Source organism: Pavona decussata, unplaced genomic scaffold, assembly GCF_977016875.1.
Source record: "Pavona decussata unplaced genomic scaffold, jaPavDecu1.1 SCAFFOLD_122, whole genome shotgun sequence".
Taxonomy (NCBI): Eukaryota; Metazoa; Cnidaria; class Anthozoa; order Scleractinia; family Agariciidae; genus Pavona; species Pavona decussata.
Window position 1 is genome coordinate 419514 of NW_028145536.1, and position 16842 is coordinate 436355.

The 16842-nt window shown below is 36.8% G+C and overlaps 1 protein-coding gene across 2 annotated transcripts; it reads right to left on the minus strand.

Annotated features, from left to right (window-relative positions):
* Positions 1-568: 568 nt before the first annotated feature.
* LOC146469520 (uncharacterized) lies at positions 569-15672 on the minus strand. Of its 2 annotated transcripts, XM_085123127.1 has the most exons (22): positions 15605-15672; positions 10647-10712; positions 10171-10341; positions 9849-9962; positions 9571-9738; positions 9240-9353; positions 8968-9135; positions 8645-8758; positions 8431-8544; positions 8156-8323; positions 7835-7948; positions 7621-7734; positions 7344-7511; positions 7039-7152; positions 6766-6933; positions 6052-6165; positions 5181-5294; positions 4277-4390; positions 3535-3648; positions 2521-2696; positions 1356-1489; positions 569-717 (listed from the first exon to the last, which is right to left on the minus strand). In XM_085123127.1, the coding sequence occupies exons 2-22, from the start codon at positions 10702-10704 to the stop codon at positions 714-716; spliced, it is 2637 nt and encodes an 878-aa protein (XP_084979253.1). In that variant the 5' UTR covers positions 10705-10712; positions 15605-15672; the 3' UTR covers positions 569-713. The 2 variants fall into 2 exon arrangements, with proteins under 2 accessions (XP_084979253.1, XP_084979254.1); XM_085123128.1 differs by lacking the exons at positions 7039-7152; positions 7344-7511; positions 15605-15672.
* Positions 15673-16842: the final 1170 nt, after the last annotated feature.

Here is a 16842-nt window from a genome sequence, read left to right on the forward strand (position 1 = left end):
TTATCCAAAAATGCACTGAAAATAAATCTTAACTTGAAGGTAAAGGCATATAATTAATATCCTTTATTGACCAAGCTTTGTTCGATCAAGATGGCTGGATATTGGCCTTGTTTTATGCATTTTTATGGGCCTCGACTTAAATCAGTAAATGCTGCTTGTGTTTAGAATGTTACGTAAAACTATGCAGACTCAAGTGAGTCTTAAAATCATTCAAGGAAGTCGCTTGGCGTAATTCCAGGGGTAAACTGTTCCACAACTGAGCTCCGCTGTATGAGGAACTTCTCTTTAAATGATCAGCGCGGGGTTGTGTAAGAGGTAGTGTGTTTTCTGCATTCCTTAAATGATAAGAATTCACATCAGTTATCGCTAAAAATAAAACATGATCTTAAACATTTGGTGTCGTCCCATTTAAAGTTTTCAAAAGCTTCGAAATCGCACCATAAAAACGCTAAAAAAGGACTTGGTCAATATCTAAGAAAAAAAAAAAACGAAAAAAAAAATAGAAAAAAATCTAGTTCGCAGTGAAGAAAGTTCTATTTAGGAAGCATATTTCACTGAAGACAACTAATTCCCATTTCTGTTTACTTTATTTCGGCATTCAGTATTTCTCTCCTAATTAATAATCAACCCATGTATTATCCCACTGAGCGGATTAGAATCTACTACTAGCTGATCCCATGATGTTTTGATGTCTCCTTGAAGAGGTGTCTTGTTTACCTTAAGAATAAAATAAGGATAACAAACTATGATAAGTCAATACTTAATACAACACCCAAATAAACGTGTTTGTTCTTAGTTAGGTTTTGATCTTTAAACCAATTTAATCGGGGCGGGGGGGGGGGGGTGGGGGGTGGGGTAGCGGCTGAGGGGAGTTCAAACGACTACCTACGCAAAATGTTCAAGCAAAGAGCACAAAACTTTTAGATGACTTTTCCAAAAATTTATCAGGTATCAGTTTGGTGTTGCATGTGTTTCTTTAGGGAATTTAATGTGTCCTTGGATCAATATTTTGGCAGTCTGTTGAAAATATCGATTATTTTCTTTCCTTCTTCTTCTTCTTCTTCTTCTTCTTCTTCTTCTTTTGTTATATTTTCTTCAACTACGATACAATTTCTGCCCTTGAAGTTATGTTCCCCCTCTTTGGTGGATTGACTTGCACTGTTTCTGCTGGTTTTAGTTCATCTGGGTTTGACGTTTGACTCTGAACAGTTTAGTTAGTTTTGTTACTTTTACCACAACAAATGGGACTGCGGCTGACTACGTCCTAAACGAATTGAGAGCACTCTGACGTCACATTAAAATAAAACGCATTATTAGTAAAACCAAGCATTTGCAAGAAGCACCATGTATATTACCTGGTGTAAACAAAATTGGCCCCTGCTTTGCCAGCACCATTACCCTGATCATCAGTGAAACACTTTGATGACGCGCCGTGAATCTTGTAATCAACCATCTTACCATCCTTGGATGTGACACATTTGTTGACGCCCTGTAACAGCAAACGTGGTTTGTTGCATTCGCGTTTGTTTATAGCTTAAAGTTATGTGGGAATGGTGCGGATCTATATTTTCCTTCGCACATCGATTAAAATTGTTACCACTCGACAACAAGGAAAGCTTTAACTCTCATGCTCCTGGAGCCCTGTTGGGAGGGGGAGTGAGGGGGTGAGTTGTTAGCTTATACTCTATTCCTAAAATACCTTTACCCTAAAGCATCTTTGGCTTTAAAGTGACTGCCTACCAAGAGGGGACTTCTCCCCTCAGCTACGTTTTTTTCGTGGCACGACAATAAAGTTATTATTATTATTATTATTATTATTATTATTATTATTATTATGAAAATTCTTTATTAAAATATTCCACACAAATTGCTATTTACAAGTTAAAAGTATATTAAAAAGAGCTATTAAAAACCTATTCACATTTCATTTCAATTAAAAAAAAATAATATTTTTAAGCAACAGTGTTTGTTTATTATTATTAATTATTATTATTATTATTATTATTATTATTATTATTATTATTATTATTATTATTATTATTATCAATGCTGTGATTGGTTTCAGTGATTACTAAAATACTAGCACCGTGAACCATGAACCAATCAGAGCTCAAATGAAGTACATGGAACGATATCAAACGCGGGAAAACGTGTGCGAGTAAGTCGCTATTGGTTTGATATTTACTTCTAATTTGCTGAGAAAGTAGCGCGAAGAAACGGAGAATGAAATTGGCATTCTCTGAATGCAAGATGGCGGCGCACTCCTTGTTCTCGAGTTTCCCTTTTGAAAAAGGAGCAATGTTTTAACAAATTCCTGCCGTTTTCATAACAGTAAATTGATTAAGGTGAAATTTGTGGACCGCTGTTTCCCTGAATTGATACGGAACAGGAATTAAACCCGCAGAAAAACAAGGATTAGGGTACTTTTTAATTAAGTAAAAGCGAAGCAATTTTTGGACAGTTTGTTTACTGGCCTTAATTTCCTCGCTTGTTATTTCAACGTGTTTAATTAATTCTTACTCGGATAGCGAAAATTTCGAAGCCATTTTTCTCCGCTGCAGCTTTACACTCGGTGACAATCTTTGTAAGATCCGGATTTTTAACTTTGATGCCTTTGACGGTCTTAAATTTACGTGGAAGCACTTTTTTCTTTGTCTTTTTGTGTTCTTTGTAACATCCCATAGATTTCCAATTAACTGCAAGAAAATAAAAAATATTTCTACGTCATCTTCAGCATAATCAATAACTGTTAATTTAGAAAGATACAACCAGTTATTTTATTTTTAGCTAGAGTTTGCAGATGAAATCTGTTGTAAATCAACACAGTGGGAGTGTACTTATATGATAACTCACTGAGCACAACATCCCGCATTGTCGCTTTTCCGATCGCACGTAACTAGGTTGTTGAACATTTAAAATTTATCTTTTAACACACTGTGCCTTCATGACCGCGTTCCTTATATACTTTAACTATGTGTCAGTATTCAACTCAGAACAGCTGAATTTATTTGTAAAATCATCATGGGTGTAAGAAAAGCTTGTTAAGGCTAATAAGTACCTACATGTGGTTAGAACCCTTAGAAAAGAAGGTTACCATCAGCATGAGCTGGATCATTTATTCCAGACGATTGTAATGCCTAATTTTAACAATGGTTTATCGGTACACGGAGCATCTACTGCCGCTTTGAATAGTATTCAACGTTTTTTAGATCGCTGCTATAAATGCAAGTATTTTTCAAAGAAAGTAGATATAAGGGAACTACTTGGAAAAAGGGACATTCAGATTTTTAGAAAGGCTTCTTGTAAGAACTCTCCAGTACAAGGAATTTTACCGAATGTGAAGCACACGAACTACTCCTTGGAAAGAAATACTTTTATGTACCCTAAGGTAAACACTGGACGCTTCAAACTATCGTGTGTTATTATTATTCAGTTTATGTCTTTGAGAACTTGTAAAAAATGATAGATGAGGTAGATGGGCTTCGGATTTTGATACATTTTAACATATTTTCTGAATAAAAGCGCCGATCTTACCCTCCTGACAGTGATCTCCAGTGTAACCATCAGCACAGTTACACGAGTAACTTCCGGGAGAATTAACACAGGTACCACCATTTTGGCAGGGATCATTCTCGCATTCGTCAATGTCTGGATAAATAAAATTCAGTAAAAGAGGATGTAAAACACTTAGGGTCAGTTATTAAAAGACAGTTTAGACGGTGTTTAACAAGACCACGTTCTTAGCCATTTTCAATTTTACCAACAGTCATATCTAAACATTATCTACTGCCGACGGTAACAAGAAGGCTTGCATCCCAGACTAGACAACCATTTATCTACTTAAAATAAACCACTTATAAACAGATTTGGAGGGCCACCGATTGCTCTTCAGCCGGGGCCAAAGTTAGACTCGACTCTGTTAAAATAACTGGTCCTTAACATCCAATAAACAAAAGGAATTACTGCAAAACTTTATTACGTAGTTGTAATGATGCTTTTCGCAACGGTTTATTACTAACACGGTTGGTAAACCGAACATTGCTTTCAACACACGTGTTCTTGGGTTTTTACTCGAGGAGCATGCTGCGGAAAATCTAACTTTTACAGTAGTTTTCCAGGTAAGGACTGCACTATCCTCGATAATGTAATGAAATAGTTTGTGCGAATTTTGAAGTTGTTAAAGGCGGGTTATCCTTTGATCTCGGCTGGACGATAACCCGGGTGACCTCGCCTTCCATGTAAAGCGGCCTGTCTTGGTTCTAATATAATTACTTACCGGTTTGACAGTTTACTCCCTCGTATCCTGTAGGACACTCACAAACGTATCGGCCAATCTCGTCTTTACAAGTGCCGCCATTAACACAAGGATTGCTTGCACATTCGTTGATGTCTGAAGGAAATAATCCATCTCAAGCAAATGTTAAATTTTAAAAGAAACATGCTTTAAGTACGTAAACATGCTTTATTGCTATTTGAATTATTAAATCCTCGCTCACTTTCATCTTTTGATCTAGTTATTCTTTCTGCAGTTCTCGCGTTATAAAAATTATAAAAATGTTATAAAAAAACATTATCAACATTAACATCGCGTTATGAAAATGTCATGAGAACTTACAGACACTAATTTAACAACCAGTAATGAAGCACTGTGGACCTCTGTGGCCAGAAAAAGCAGTTAAAGTGTGTTTATTGTAGCTTTTCGCAGCCTACCGATTGGCTTGGTATTCCTTCAACAGGCTAGGGCAATGATCGGATTCCATAGAAATTGCTTTCAAATTGCTCTGTTTTAATTTGGTAGTATAGCCGATGCAGCGCCCAACGTAACATAGAACATACAGGCTATTTTTTTTTTTTTACTTGTTGTTGTTTTGTAATTGACCAAAGGTTTGTTCAAAAGGCCAAACTGTGGCAAAAGCAGCCTCGTCTCATGTTTGGCGCACGATGAAATCTGACTAATCTCGTACCCGGATCTCACTCAATTTTGCTCCGTCTGGCCGTGGGAGGTCTGGGTACGTGATTAAATGTGACGTCACCCATTCGGCTGATAGGGAAGACACGATATGCCGGATAGTTTGGTCCTAAGTCGGTCCAAGGATGAAGTTCGGCTGGAACGATAAGAGCGATAGAGCCCAATGCCAGAGGTTTTACACTTGCAATAATTGAGCAAAATGTATGTATACCTTCTTCACACTGTTGTCCTTCGTAACCGTCCTTGCATTGGCAAGAGTAACCTGGTTGTTTGTTTACACATGTACCACCATTTTTACAAGGAGTTGATTCACATTCATCAACATCTAGGAAGAAAATAGAGTAGTAGCATGATTAATGATCAATAATAATCATCAATAGCAAAGTGCTTTTTACTTGAAAACGAAAGAAATCACCGTAACCAACATACGAGCTATACGTTAACATCACGTAATGAACCCTCTGAACAATACAGTGAACCAGTCAGAGGTCGAAGCAAATACATGGAATGGATCAAGCGCAGGAAACCACTCTCAAATGCAGAGGTCTGGGTATTGCTTTGACCACTAGCTAGAGTTGTTTCATGGTAGACTAAAGTTCCAATCGTGCATGAGTTTAACTCATGCAAAAAGCGAATCGATCCGCCTGTTTTGCCAGTTGCTGAAACCTTTAATAGGCTCACCAGTGTACAGTTTTGAAACGTTTGCACAATTAAAGCGCGATGACTTATTATTCATAAAGACATTTGCGATAAAATTACGACATCACAGTAATAGGCAGACTTGAATGTGTCAGCATGAAATACTTCGGAGGAATAAAACTAGCAATTAATTGTGTGTCCTAAAACTCAGCACAGATCTAGAATTTAATTTATTTAATTTATGGTTCCTTGTCCACACGCTGAGCAGTTTCACTAACTTTATCTGAGAAATTTCCCCGACGATTTCTGAAAAACATTTTTACACGTTATAACACGATCTTATAAATTATCATAAATGGGAACTTTCTCTAAGAATCAGTCAAACACTCGAAAGAATGTGGCTTCCTCCTCTAAGTTGGTTATACAAAATCTCAATATCCAACCTTGATCACAATCCTTTCCCATCCATCCTGCAGGACACGGTTGGCAACTGTAACCATCGTCAGTCAATTTACAGCTAGCTCCATTCTTACACGGTGACGCCGCACACTCATCAACTTCAAAATATAAAGATTGCACTGGTGCTACCTAAAATTCGTGGCATTTTGGTTTACCAACAAACGTTTCACACAACTAATGCATACATTTCTAATACTTTTATCTGAATACTGCTTGCATTTTTTAAAATTACCCAAAACACTCTGGGTCAGTTATTAAAAGACAGTTCATACGGTGTTTAACAAAACTCTAAGCCATTTTTAATTTTGCCAACAGCCATATCTAAACATTGTCTGCTGCTGATAATAACAAGAAGGCTTGCATCCCAGACTAGGAAACTATTTATCTCCTTAAAATAGACCACTTATAAACAGATTTGGAGGCCCGCTGATTGTCTTAAGCCATGGCCTTAATTAGACTTTGTTAAAAAAACTGGCCCTGTATGTCTATTACGTCAGTAGAGTGTACTTACCACAATTAGCCAGAGTAAACAGAGCCAAATGAACACCACACTTTGTTTCAATTAAAAAAGTATTTGTCAGCTTCCACGTTCTTTTATCAACAGTATGTAAGCTAGCATTGACTTATGAAAAGATGACCTTAGTTTGGAACATCTGAGTACATCAATAGAAGCTGAATGGTCAACAAATTTTTCTTACCACAGTTGGCCCACTTTCCAGCGTAGACAGCATCAAATGAGCACCACGGTGTGTTTCCATTAGCAACAGTGGTACAGGAGTCGTAAGATACTCCTCCATACGTGAAAGGGAAAACACAACAGCGACCTTGTGGATCATCCGTTTGTTTTCCAGGTGGACATGGAATCCCTATGGAACAGTTAGCGGTTTATCTTTATGTTTTCAGTTTATGATGAAAAATGCTATGAAAAGGAGGGAGAAAATTGAAACCTGTCATATCACAAGTTTGCTTACGTTTCTCGCAGTTAGCTCCTTCAAATCCGTCAGGACACTGACAGCTGTAACTATCTTCTCCAGTTACTTTGCAGGTTCCGCCATTCTGACAAGGGTTGTTTGTGCATGGATTAACTGTAATATAAAAAAATGATCTGTTAGCTCTTCATTTTTTAAATGCCGGAACTTCTCTTTTATTAACAGAATGTAAACTAAGATTGACTCATAATCAGATAACCTCGTTTTGGAACGTTACATAGATAGGAAAATAATAGAGGGAAGGTATGGACTTAATAACTGTCGAATAGTCAACGAATTTTTCCTACCACAGTTGGCCCACTTTCCAGCGTATACAGTATCAAATGAGCACCAAGGTTTGTTTCCATTTCCAACAGTGGTACAGGAGTCGTAAGATACTCCTCCATACGTGAAAGGAAATACACAACAGCGACCTTGGGCATCATCCGTCTTTTTTCCTGGTGGACATGGCAGTCCTGTGGAACAGTAAGCGGATTATCTTATGTTTTCAGGTAAAGCTGAATAATGCTAACAAAAGAAAGGAGAAAATTGAGGCATCTGCTCTGATATCACAAGTTCGCTTACTTTTGTCGCAGTTATCTCCTTCAAATTCGTCAGTACACTTGCACGAGTATGAATCAGCGCCAGTCATTGTACAGGTTCCTCCATTTTGACACGGGCCAGATTTGCAGGGGCTCACTGAGAAAAAAGATAGATTTAAAGCATAAACTCAACTTCTGATCCTTACTTTCTATTTTTCATTCCTTTGATCAGCCTTTTTGCGTTGCTGCGTGTGTACCTTTTTCACAGTTGTCTCCATAAAATCCCTCAGCACACTGACAGCTGTAACTATCTTCTCCAGTTACTTTGCAGGTTCCGCCATTCTGACAAGGGTTGTTTGTGCATGGATTAACTGTAATATAAAAATGGATACATCAGCCTTCTGTGTTTCAAATACCGAAACTTCCATCTTTGGCAAATTACATACATGCTCTTTTATTAATAGTAAGTAGACTAGGATTGACTAGGATTGGTTAAAAAACTTTATTTTGGAACATTTCATCGATAGGAAAATAATTGAAGAAAAAAATAGATTGAATAGTCAAAACATTTTTGTTACCACAGTTAGCCCACTTTCCAACGTAGACAGCATCAAATGAGCACCAAGGTTTGTTTCCATTAGCAACAGTAGTACAGGAGTCGTAAGATACTCCTCCATACGTGAAAGGAAAAACACAACAGCGACCTTGTGGATCATCAGTCTTTTTTCCTGGTGGACATGGCAGTCCTGTGGAACAGTAAGCGGATTATCTTTTTGTTTTCAGGTAAAGCTGAAAAATGGTAACAAAAGAAAGGAGAAAATTGAGGCATCTGCCATATCACAAGGTCGCTTACGTTTGTCGCAGTTAGCTCCTTCAAATTCATCAGTACACTTGCACGAGTATGAATCAGCACCAGTCATTGTACAGGTTCCTCCATTTTGACACGGGCCAGATTTGCAGGGGCTCTCTGAGAAAAAAGATAGATTCAAAGCATGAACTTGACTTTTGATCCTTACTTTCTACTTTTCATTCCTCTGATCAGCCTTTTTGCGTTGCTGCGTGTGTACCTTTTTCACAATTGTCTCCATAAAATCCCTCAGCACACTGACAGCTGTAACTATCTTCTCCAGTTACTTTGCAGGTTCCGCCATTCTGACAAGGGTTGTTTGTGCATGGATTAACTGTGATATAAAAACATGGATCTGTCAGCCTTCTGTGTTTCAAATACCGAAACTTCCATCTTTGGCAAATTACATACATGCTCTTTTATTAACAGTAAGTAAACTAGGATTGACTAGGATTGGTTAAAAAACTTTATTTTGGAACATTTCATCGATAGGAAAATAATTGAAGAAAAAAATAGATTGAATAGTTGAAGCATTTTTGTTACCACAGTTAGCCCACTTTCCAACGTAGACAGCATCAAATGAGCACCAAGGTTTGTTTCCATTAGCAACAGTAGTACAGGAGTCGTAAGATACTCCTCCATACGTGAAAGGAAAAACACAACAGCGGCCTTGTGCATCATCCGTCTTTTTTCCGGGTGGACATGGAATCCCTGTGGAACAGTTAGCGGTTTATCTTTATGTTTTCAGTTTATGATGAAAAATGCTATGAAAAGGAGGGAAAAATTGACAGCTGTCAACACATAAGTTTGCTTACGTTTCTCGCAGTTAGCTCCTTCAAATCCGTCAGGACACTGACAGCTGTAACTATCATCTCCAGTTACTTTGCAGGTTCCGCCATTCTGACAAGGGTTGTTTGTGCATGGATTAACTGTAATATAAAAAATGATGTTAGCTCTTCATTTTTCAAATGCCGGAACTTCTACCTTGGGCAAACTACATACATGCTCTTCAGTTCATTAATAGAATGTAAACTAAGATTGACTCATAAGCAGTTAACCTTGTTTTGGAACGTTGCATGGATAGGAAAATAATTGAGGGAAAGTATGGACTCAATAGCTGTTGAATAGTCAACGAATTTTTCTTACCACAGTTGGCCCACTTTCCAGCGTAGACTGAATCAAATGAGCACCAAGGTTTGTTTCCATTACCAACAGTGGTACAGGAGTCGTAAGATATTCCTCCATACGTGAAAGGAAAAACACAACAGCGGCCTTGTGCATCATCCGTCTTTTTTCCGGGTGGACATGGAATCCCTATGGAACAGTAAGTACATTATCTTTATGTTTTCAGTTTATGCTGAAAACTGCTGAAGACCGAATGAAGGGAAAGAATGGACAACTGTCATATCACAAGCTTTACTTACGTTTGTCGCAGTTAGCTCCTTCAAATCCCTCAGCACACTGACAGCTGTAACTATCATCTCCAGTTACTTTGCAGGTTCCGCCATTCTGACAAGGGTTGTTTGTGCATGGATTAACTGTGATATAAAACCATGGATCTGTCAGCCTTCTGTTTCAAATACCGAAACTTCCATCTTTGGCAAATTACATACATGCTCTTTTATTAACAGTAAGTAAACTAGGATTGACTAGGATTGATTAGAAAACATTATTTTGGAACATTACATCGATAGAAAAAATAATTGAGTAGAAGTATTTACTAAATAGTCAACGAATTTTTCTTACCACAGTTTGCCCATTGTCCAACGTAGACAGCATCAAATGAGCACCAAGGTTTGTTTCCATTACCAACAGTGGTACAGGAGTCGTAAGATACTCCTCCATACGTGAAAGGAAAAACACAACAGCGACCTTGTGCATCATCCGTTTTTTTTCCTGCTGGACAATCACCCGTAACTAAAATAATAAATAAATAAACAAATAAATAAATAAATTGTAATATATGTCCTTTTTTTAAATTTCTTTCGGCATAGTTAAACTGCCGAGAAAATTACCAAAATGTTTTCCAAGGAATGGACGGACATTATCAAATTATACGAGCATAGTAAACAAGAACTCTTGCTGGCATGTCCAAGTTGGGAAATATTGATAATATACGTTCAAACACAAAATTGATGTTCATTTATTACATGACCTCAAAGTTTGCAAAAGGATAAAAAAAAAGGAAAGAAAAGGACATAAAAGGAAATAAAAAAGGTTACCAGAAAGCAGGTTGAAGTTCAGCAGTAGTAGGGCTGAGATGCAGTATGAAAACTTCATCTTTGGAACTGGGAATAAAGCAAAAATAATACTTTGGCACGGCCCGACTAAATAAAACAAAGAACGTAAACTAAAAATTTAGTAAGTACGCGATAAAAAAAAAAAAAAAAAAAAAACATTCGGCGGATTTCCGCAATCATTAATATTTCCACCCTTATCTGTCGAAATAATGCATGCATTCATATTGCCTAAAAGAAATAAACCAATTTATTAGATCTCTCAGTTAGTACGCGTGGTGTGATTGGTCAATTTTGTGGGCCGTATTTCACTGTACGGCCCGCTAATTTGAAAAGTTCTTTTTTTCCCGCGCGCCCAATTAATCTCAGATATAATAACTTAAAAATCTTCATAACCCCCTTCATAACTTGACCCCAGAGTCTTTTTAAATAATTATGTCATCTTCGTGCCCGTAAACATCAGTGAAGAAACAAGGAAAATATAACATAAAATATGGAAAGAGGAGTGGAAAGCCTGACTAATTTACGGGTAAGATGCATATTAACCATTGACTGGTAAAAGTGCGTCATTTTAATTACAGAAAGGTGTAAAATGCAACTTATTCCAGAAGGCTAAACCAAATATGTACTGAAAAGGCACCTTATGGTTTTAATTTACGTAATTTTACACATCGATTTACTGTCTGTCTTCAAGCCTATGAATTTTATGGTAATGGAGAGAGCAACTGCCGCTTATTTTCACGATTCTAACTTTTGCAGTAAAAACCAATAATAATAAAATAAAATAAAATAAAATAAAACAAATGGTATAGGCCGTTTAGAAATATTCCCAGAGTCACTAAAAGGCAGGAACGCAATCACAATACCAGCACACTTGCAAATACCACCACACAGATATTATACGAGATCACAGGCTACACTTATCAAACCTAGAGCATGGGGGAGATATATATGAACTTGTTCTTCCCAAGAAGTATAAAAGAGTGGAATAAACTGCCACTTAACATTCGAAATATACAGTTAGAGGCCCCCCTTCAAACTTGCCCTGTGGGCACATTTTAATTATATTCATATATGTTTCCTCTGCACGTGTATAAACACCATACACAGCACCGTATTTCTAATAATGTGTTAAATATATACACCAGCACCAGTACAGCGTGGCGCGATAAGCAACCTTTGCCATGTATAAATATAGATGTAGATGTAAAGAAAAGGGAGAAAGGGTGGCGAAATTTCTTGAGCAAAAATATCTATATTGTAAATAAGACACTCTCTGTTATCCAAGGCAGTTAACAACTTGATGACAGTTTTCTTTGCCTGTACTCTTATAGACCATAAAAAGAAGTCATGAAATTTTTCAAATTCAAGTAGAATCACGAACCGAAGGCGAGTAGCTTCACTGCCAAGTTTTGAACTTTCTCAACGAGGAAGTGCAGGCACGATAACCTTCCATCTCAACAGCTCTTTTTTCCTTAGAAGCTTTGTTGAAATGACGGCTGTAATATCATATGACCAATAACATTTAAACTGACAAATATTTACATAAAGGAATTAAGCCATAACATGCTTTCTTGCAATCTCTATGTTGAATAAATTTTAAAGAAGCTCTTTAGCAACAAAGGCAGGAATTATTTCTCATAGTACATTGTCGGACAACATTTTTAGTGGAACGTGTTTCATCCTTTATCGCCATTATTCTGTTTCTAAAGTACTAAAAGACCATAATTGAACAGTCCTCTTGGTTGGTTGTAACAAAATTAAGGCACGCGGGAGAATGAGGCGTAGGAGTTATGCTTCGAGAAACTCTTGCTTCTTGAGTGTTTAGATACTGGTATCATTCTTATGTGCCAGCAAAATTTGGCTAAAAATTTGATATAGTTTTTAAATTACTTCAGAGTGAGTTAGCTCTCCTTACAGAGTACGCCGTTTTTTCATCCTAAAACAGATCACAAAGCCAAACCTTTTCAAAAGATTATTGTATGCGACAGAAATTCAACCAAAAAGGTGTTTAAGTTTAAATCCTAAGGCGCGGTTAAACGGTTTCACCAACATCCGTTCAACAAAAGTTGAACTGATGTTGGGCAATGTGTTCAAACGGCTTCAACACCATTCAACATTTTCGAGAACAAAGGAAAAGTTGTGTAGATGTTGAACGTAGGTTTAAACCGATTTAAATTTAATTCAAGACACTTTCAACAAGCCTTCAACATTTTTTTACGCTTTCAACAATGTTAGACGACCTGTTCAAACGCCTGCGTCATTTCATGGTTCAACAAAGTGTTGAACGCTTGTCTGAGGGCGAGATTCCTGGATTACATAATAACAAAGAGGTGTGTGGATGTGCTATTAAATTCTGGTGGCAGTGTCAGGCTTCACCATAATATCTTAAGTAAAATTACTCTAACAAACACTATTCCAGGAAAGTTCATTTCAGGATACATTTGAAACGTTTTCAGTAACGGTTTTTCGTTATATTTGGCCCAATACCAGTTAGTAAGTAAACGGACAATGCAAACTGTTGTCACCCAATTATACCAGGCGCGGTTAGCAAAAAACACCCAGTGCTTGACATTCTTCATTTCCCCAATACATCTAGAGTGTAATTTTGTTTCCCTTAAAGTGACAAGTGCAAGGCAATAATTGGGTCGAGCTCTGGCTTACCTTCCCTGATTCTTCTCAAGAGCTCCTTTCTCCTCAGAAGCTTTGTTGAAATGATGGCTTTAAAATCGTATGAAGGATAATAAATTATAAAAGTGACAAAAATTTACATAAAAGTAGCCAAAACATGCATTCTTTCGATCTCTATGTGGTCAAATTTTGAAGCAGCTCCAGTTAAGCAACAAAGGCAGGAATGACTTCTCATAGTACACTATGAGACGAAATTTTTAGTTTATGTTTTTTAATTCTATTTTTCTAAAGCACTAAGAGTCCGTAACTGACCAGTCCCCTTCGATGTACCTCAGGACATGCCAAGAGCAATGTTTTGATGGTCAACATTACGGACGACTTCTCAGAAAGTTCTTTTATAGCCTGACGTCTCGCACGGTCGAATCTCATTTTATTTTTTTAATTCTAGTAGTTCATCAAGTCTTTCCAACTGAGGTACTGATAACCACACAAGTGAGACCGGTATTTCCAGATGTCATGACTTTTTTTCAAAACGGTGATGTATGCAAATCAGTATATAATTATGGTACAGAGTAACTGCTGGGATGTTTAGAGAGGTCCCTCCACACTAAACTCAGCACAATTACTGTTCGAATCTTTGATCAGCAGTAAACAACTCCTGCCTGGCTTGCCGTCCTTTCTATTTTAACTGTCGAATTGAAGGTGGACTTGCTACCGAACAGTGAATTGTACTGTTAAAATTGAATTGCAAAACCTGGGTGTTGTTTGCATAAAAAATCGTCCTAATTTTTTATTTTTTTTTATCGTCGTTTGTGGTACCTGACTCGCGTAGACGTCTGCTAAACAAAGAGGCGTGTATTGTATCTTGAGTTAGAATAATCTAAAGGGGCGTCAATCGTTTACGGGGGTGTGACAAAATAAAGACAAATTATCAGTAATGTCTTCTTTGCCTATTCTTTAATTGATCTCGTATAACGTTTCTGCTGTCTCCAGCTCTTTTCTATTCCAAATAAAATAAAATGAATAAAAACAGCTTTAATGATTCAAGGCTACGAAATTTTCTACTGACCGTAATCAATGAGTGGAGTACCAACTGTTCTTAAGTGTTGCGGCCTACGAGTCAAAACATTGTTCATGTGAGATCACTGTATTAAGTACATCGCTTTGGAAATATTTTATTTCTTTTAAGAAACAATCATTGCAAATAACTTTTCATCTAATAGTGAAGACTGAAAGCTGCCAATGTATCATTTGATTTTTATTTCGTTTTAACATAATCAATTTAATTCTTTCTCTCTTCGATCACCCCGTCACTCAAAGCGAACGACCAAAAAGATATGCAAGTAAAAATTCTATTCATAGTGATGATGAATAAAGGGAATATTTATTACTGAAAATTAAAAAGCTATAAAATATCACAAAGAAAAAAGACACAAGAAATGCGTTGACATCGGTGGGAATGAGGGTTGTTCGAAAGCCGATGAACGCTAACCCACGATTAAAAGTTAACCGACGTTTTCATCTTACTCATTAAAAATGATTTTAAAGGCTCATTTTAGGCTTATGGTAAAGAAAAGACTAAGGCAATACTAAAGGACAAAAATCTTTGGACTAATCGTTACGGATTAGTAAATATACCCGAATCAAAGTTCACGTTAACCCAGGATTACCTTAATGGGGCTTTGAACAACTGGGCCCAGACTTCAGTCTTCAGACTGAGCTAAGTGTTCTCATGTGACCTTGGATCCCTTTCGGCTAAGAAAGAACGATTTCTGTGTAAAAACAATTTAATGGCAATCCGTTTGCATAATGTTCAAATTGTCTGCTGAAAGTTTATCCGGTGATGCTAGTTTTGAAGAAAATTGGACTAGACGTGATTCCTTAGTCTTTTTCATTCTCAAATATTTAACAAGACATAGTAATAATGTTGCACCTCACGCGCTATCGAGGAAAGAAGGTGAGATCCCTGCATTGCAGAATAGCAAAGAGTTATGTGGATGTGCTATTAGATATCCGGTGGAAGTATCAGGTTTCACAATAAAATAACTCGATAATTTAACACTATTCCAGGAAGTTTATTGCCGGATACATTTCAAATGTTTTTACGGTTAATTTTTCGTTATATTTGGGTCAATACCAGTTTGTAGCTGAAAACAATGCAAACTGTTATCATCCAATTATACAAAAAGCGCGACTTGAAAGAACACTCGGTGCTTGCCATCATTTACTTCACCAGAACATGCACAGAGTATAAAATTTTTCTTAGTTAACTGAAAACTGCGAGGCAGTAAATGGGTCGAATTCTAGCCTACCTTCCCTGAAGTCGATAACCTTTCTTCTCAACACTTCTTTTCTCCCCAGAAGCTTTGTTGAAATGACGACTTTAATATCGTATGACCAATAATAAATTATAAAAGTGACAAATATTTACATAAAGGGAGCCAAACATGTTTTCTTACTATCTCTATGTGGAATAAATTTTGAAGCAGCTCTTAGGCAATTCAGGTAGGAATTATTAATTTTCTCATAGTACATTGTGGGACAACATTTTTAATGGAACGTGTTTCATCCTTTATCGCCATTATTCTATGTTTCTAGAGTACTGAAAATCCACAACTGACCACACTCTTGGATGTACCCTAAGGACATGCCAAGAGAAATGTTTTGATGGTCAACATTACGGACGGCTTCTCAGAAAGATCTTTTATAGCCTGACGGCCCGCACGGTCGAATCTCATTTTATTTTTTTCTCATTCTAAGTACTAGTCATCACGCCATTCCAACTGAGGTAAATAACCACACAAGTGAGACTGGTGTTTCTAGATGTCATTGTTTCTTTTTTAAACGGTGATATGTGCATGTCAGTATATAATTATCGTACAGAGCAACTGCTGGGATGTTTACCGAGGTCCCTCCATACTAAACTCAGCGTGAATTTTAAAATTGAATTGCAAATTCAATTTTTTTTTTTTAAGAAACCGTGCTATTTGCTAAAGAAAGGCGTATATCGTCTCTTGTGTTAGAATAATCGAAAGGGGCGTCAATCGTTTACGGGGTGTGACAAAATAAGGACAGTTTGTCAGTAATGCCTTCTTTACATATTCTTTAATTGATCTCGTATAACGTTTCTGCTGTCTCCAGCTCTTTTCTATTCCAAATAAAATAAAATGAATAAAAACAGCTTTCATGATTCAAGGCTACGAAATTTTCTACTGACTATCAATAAGTAGGGTAACAAATGTTCTTAATTGTTGCGGCCTACGAGTCAAAACAATGTTCATGTGAGATCACTGTATTAGGTACATCGCTTTGGAAATATTTTATTTTTTTTTAAGAAACAATCATTGCAAATTGCTTTTTCTTATAGTGAAGTCTGAAAACCACCAATGTATCATTTAATCTTAATTTCGTTTTGACTTGATCAATTTAGTTCTTTCTCTCTTCCATCACCCCGTCTCTCAAATCGAACGACAAAGAAGATATGCAAGTGAAAAACTATATTCATAGTGATGATGAATAAAGTGAATATTTATTACTGAAAATTAAAAAG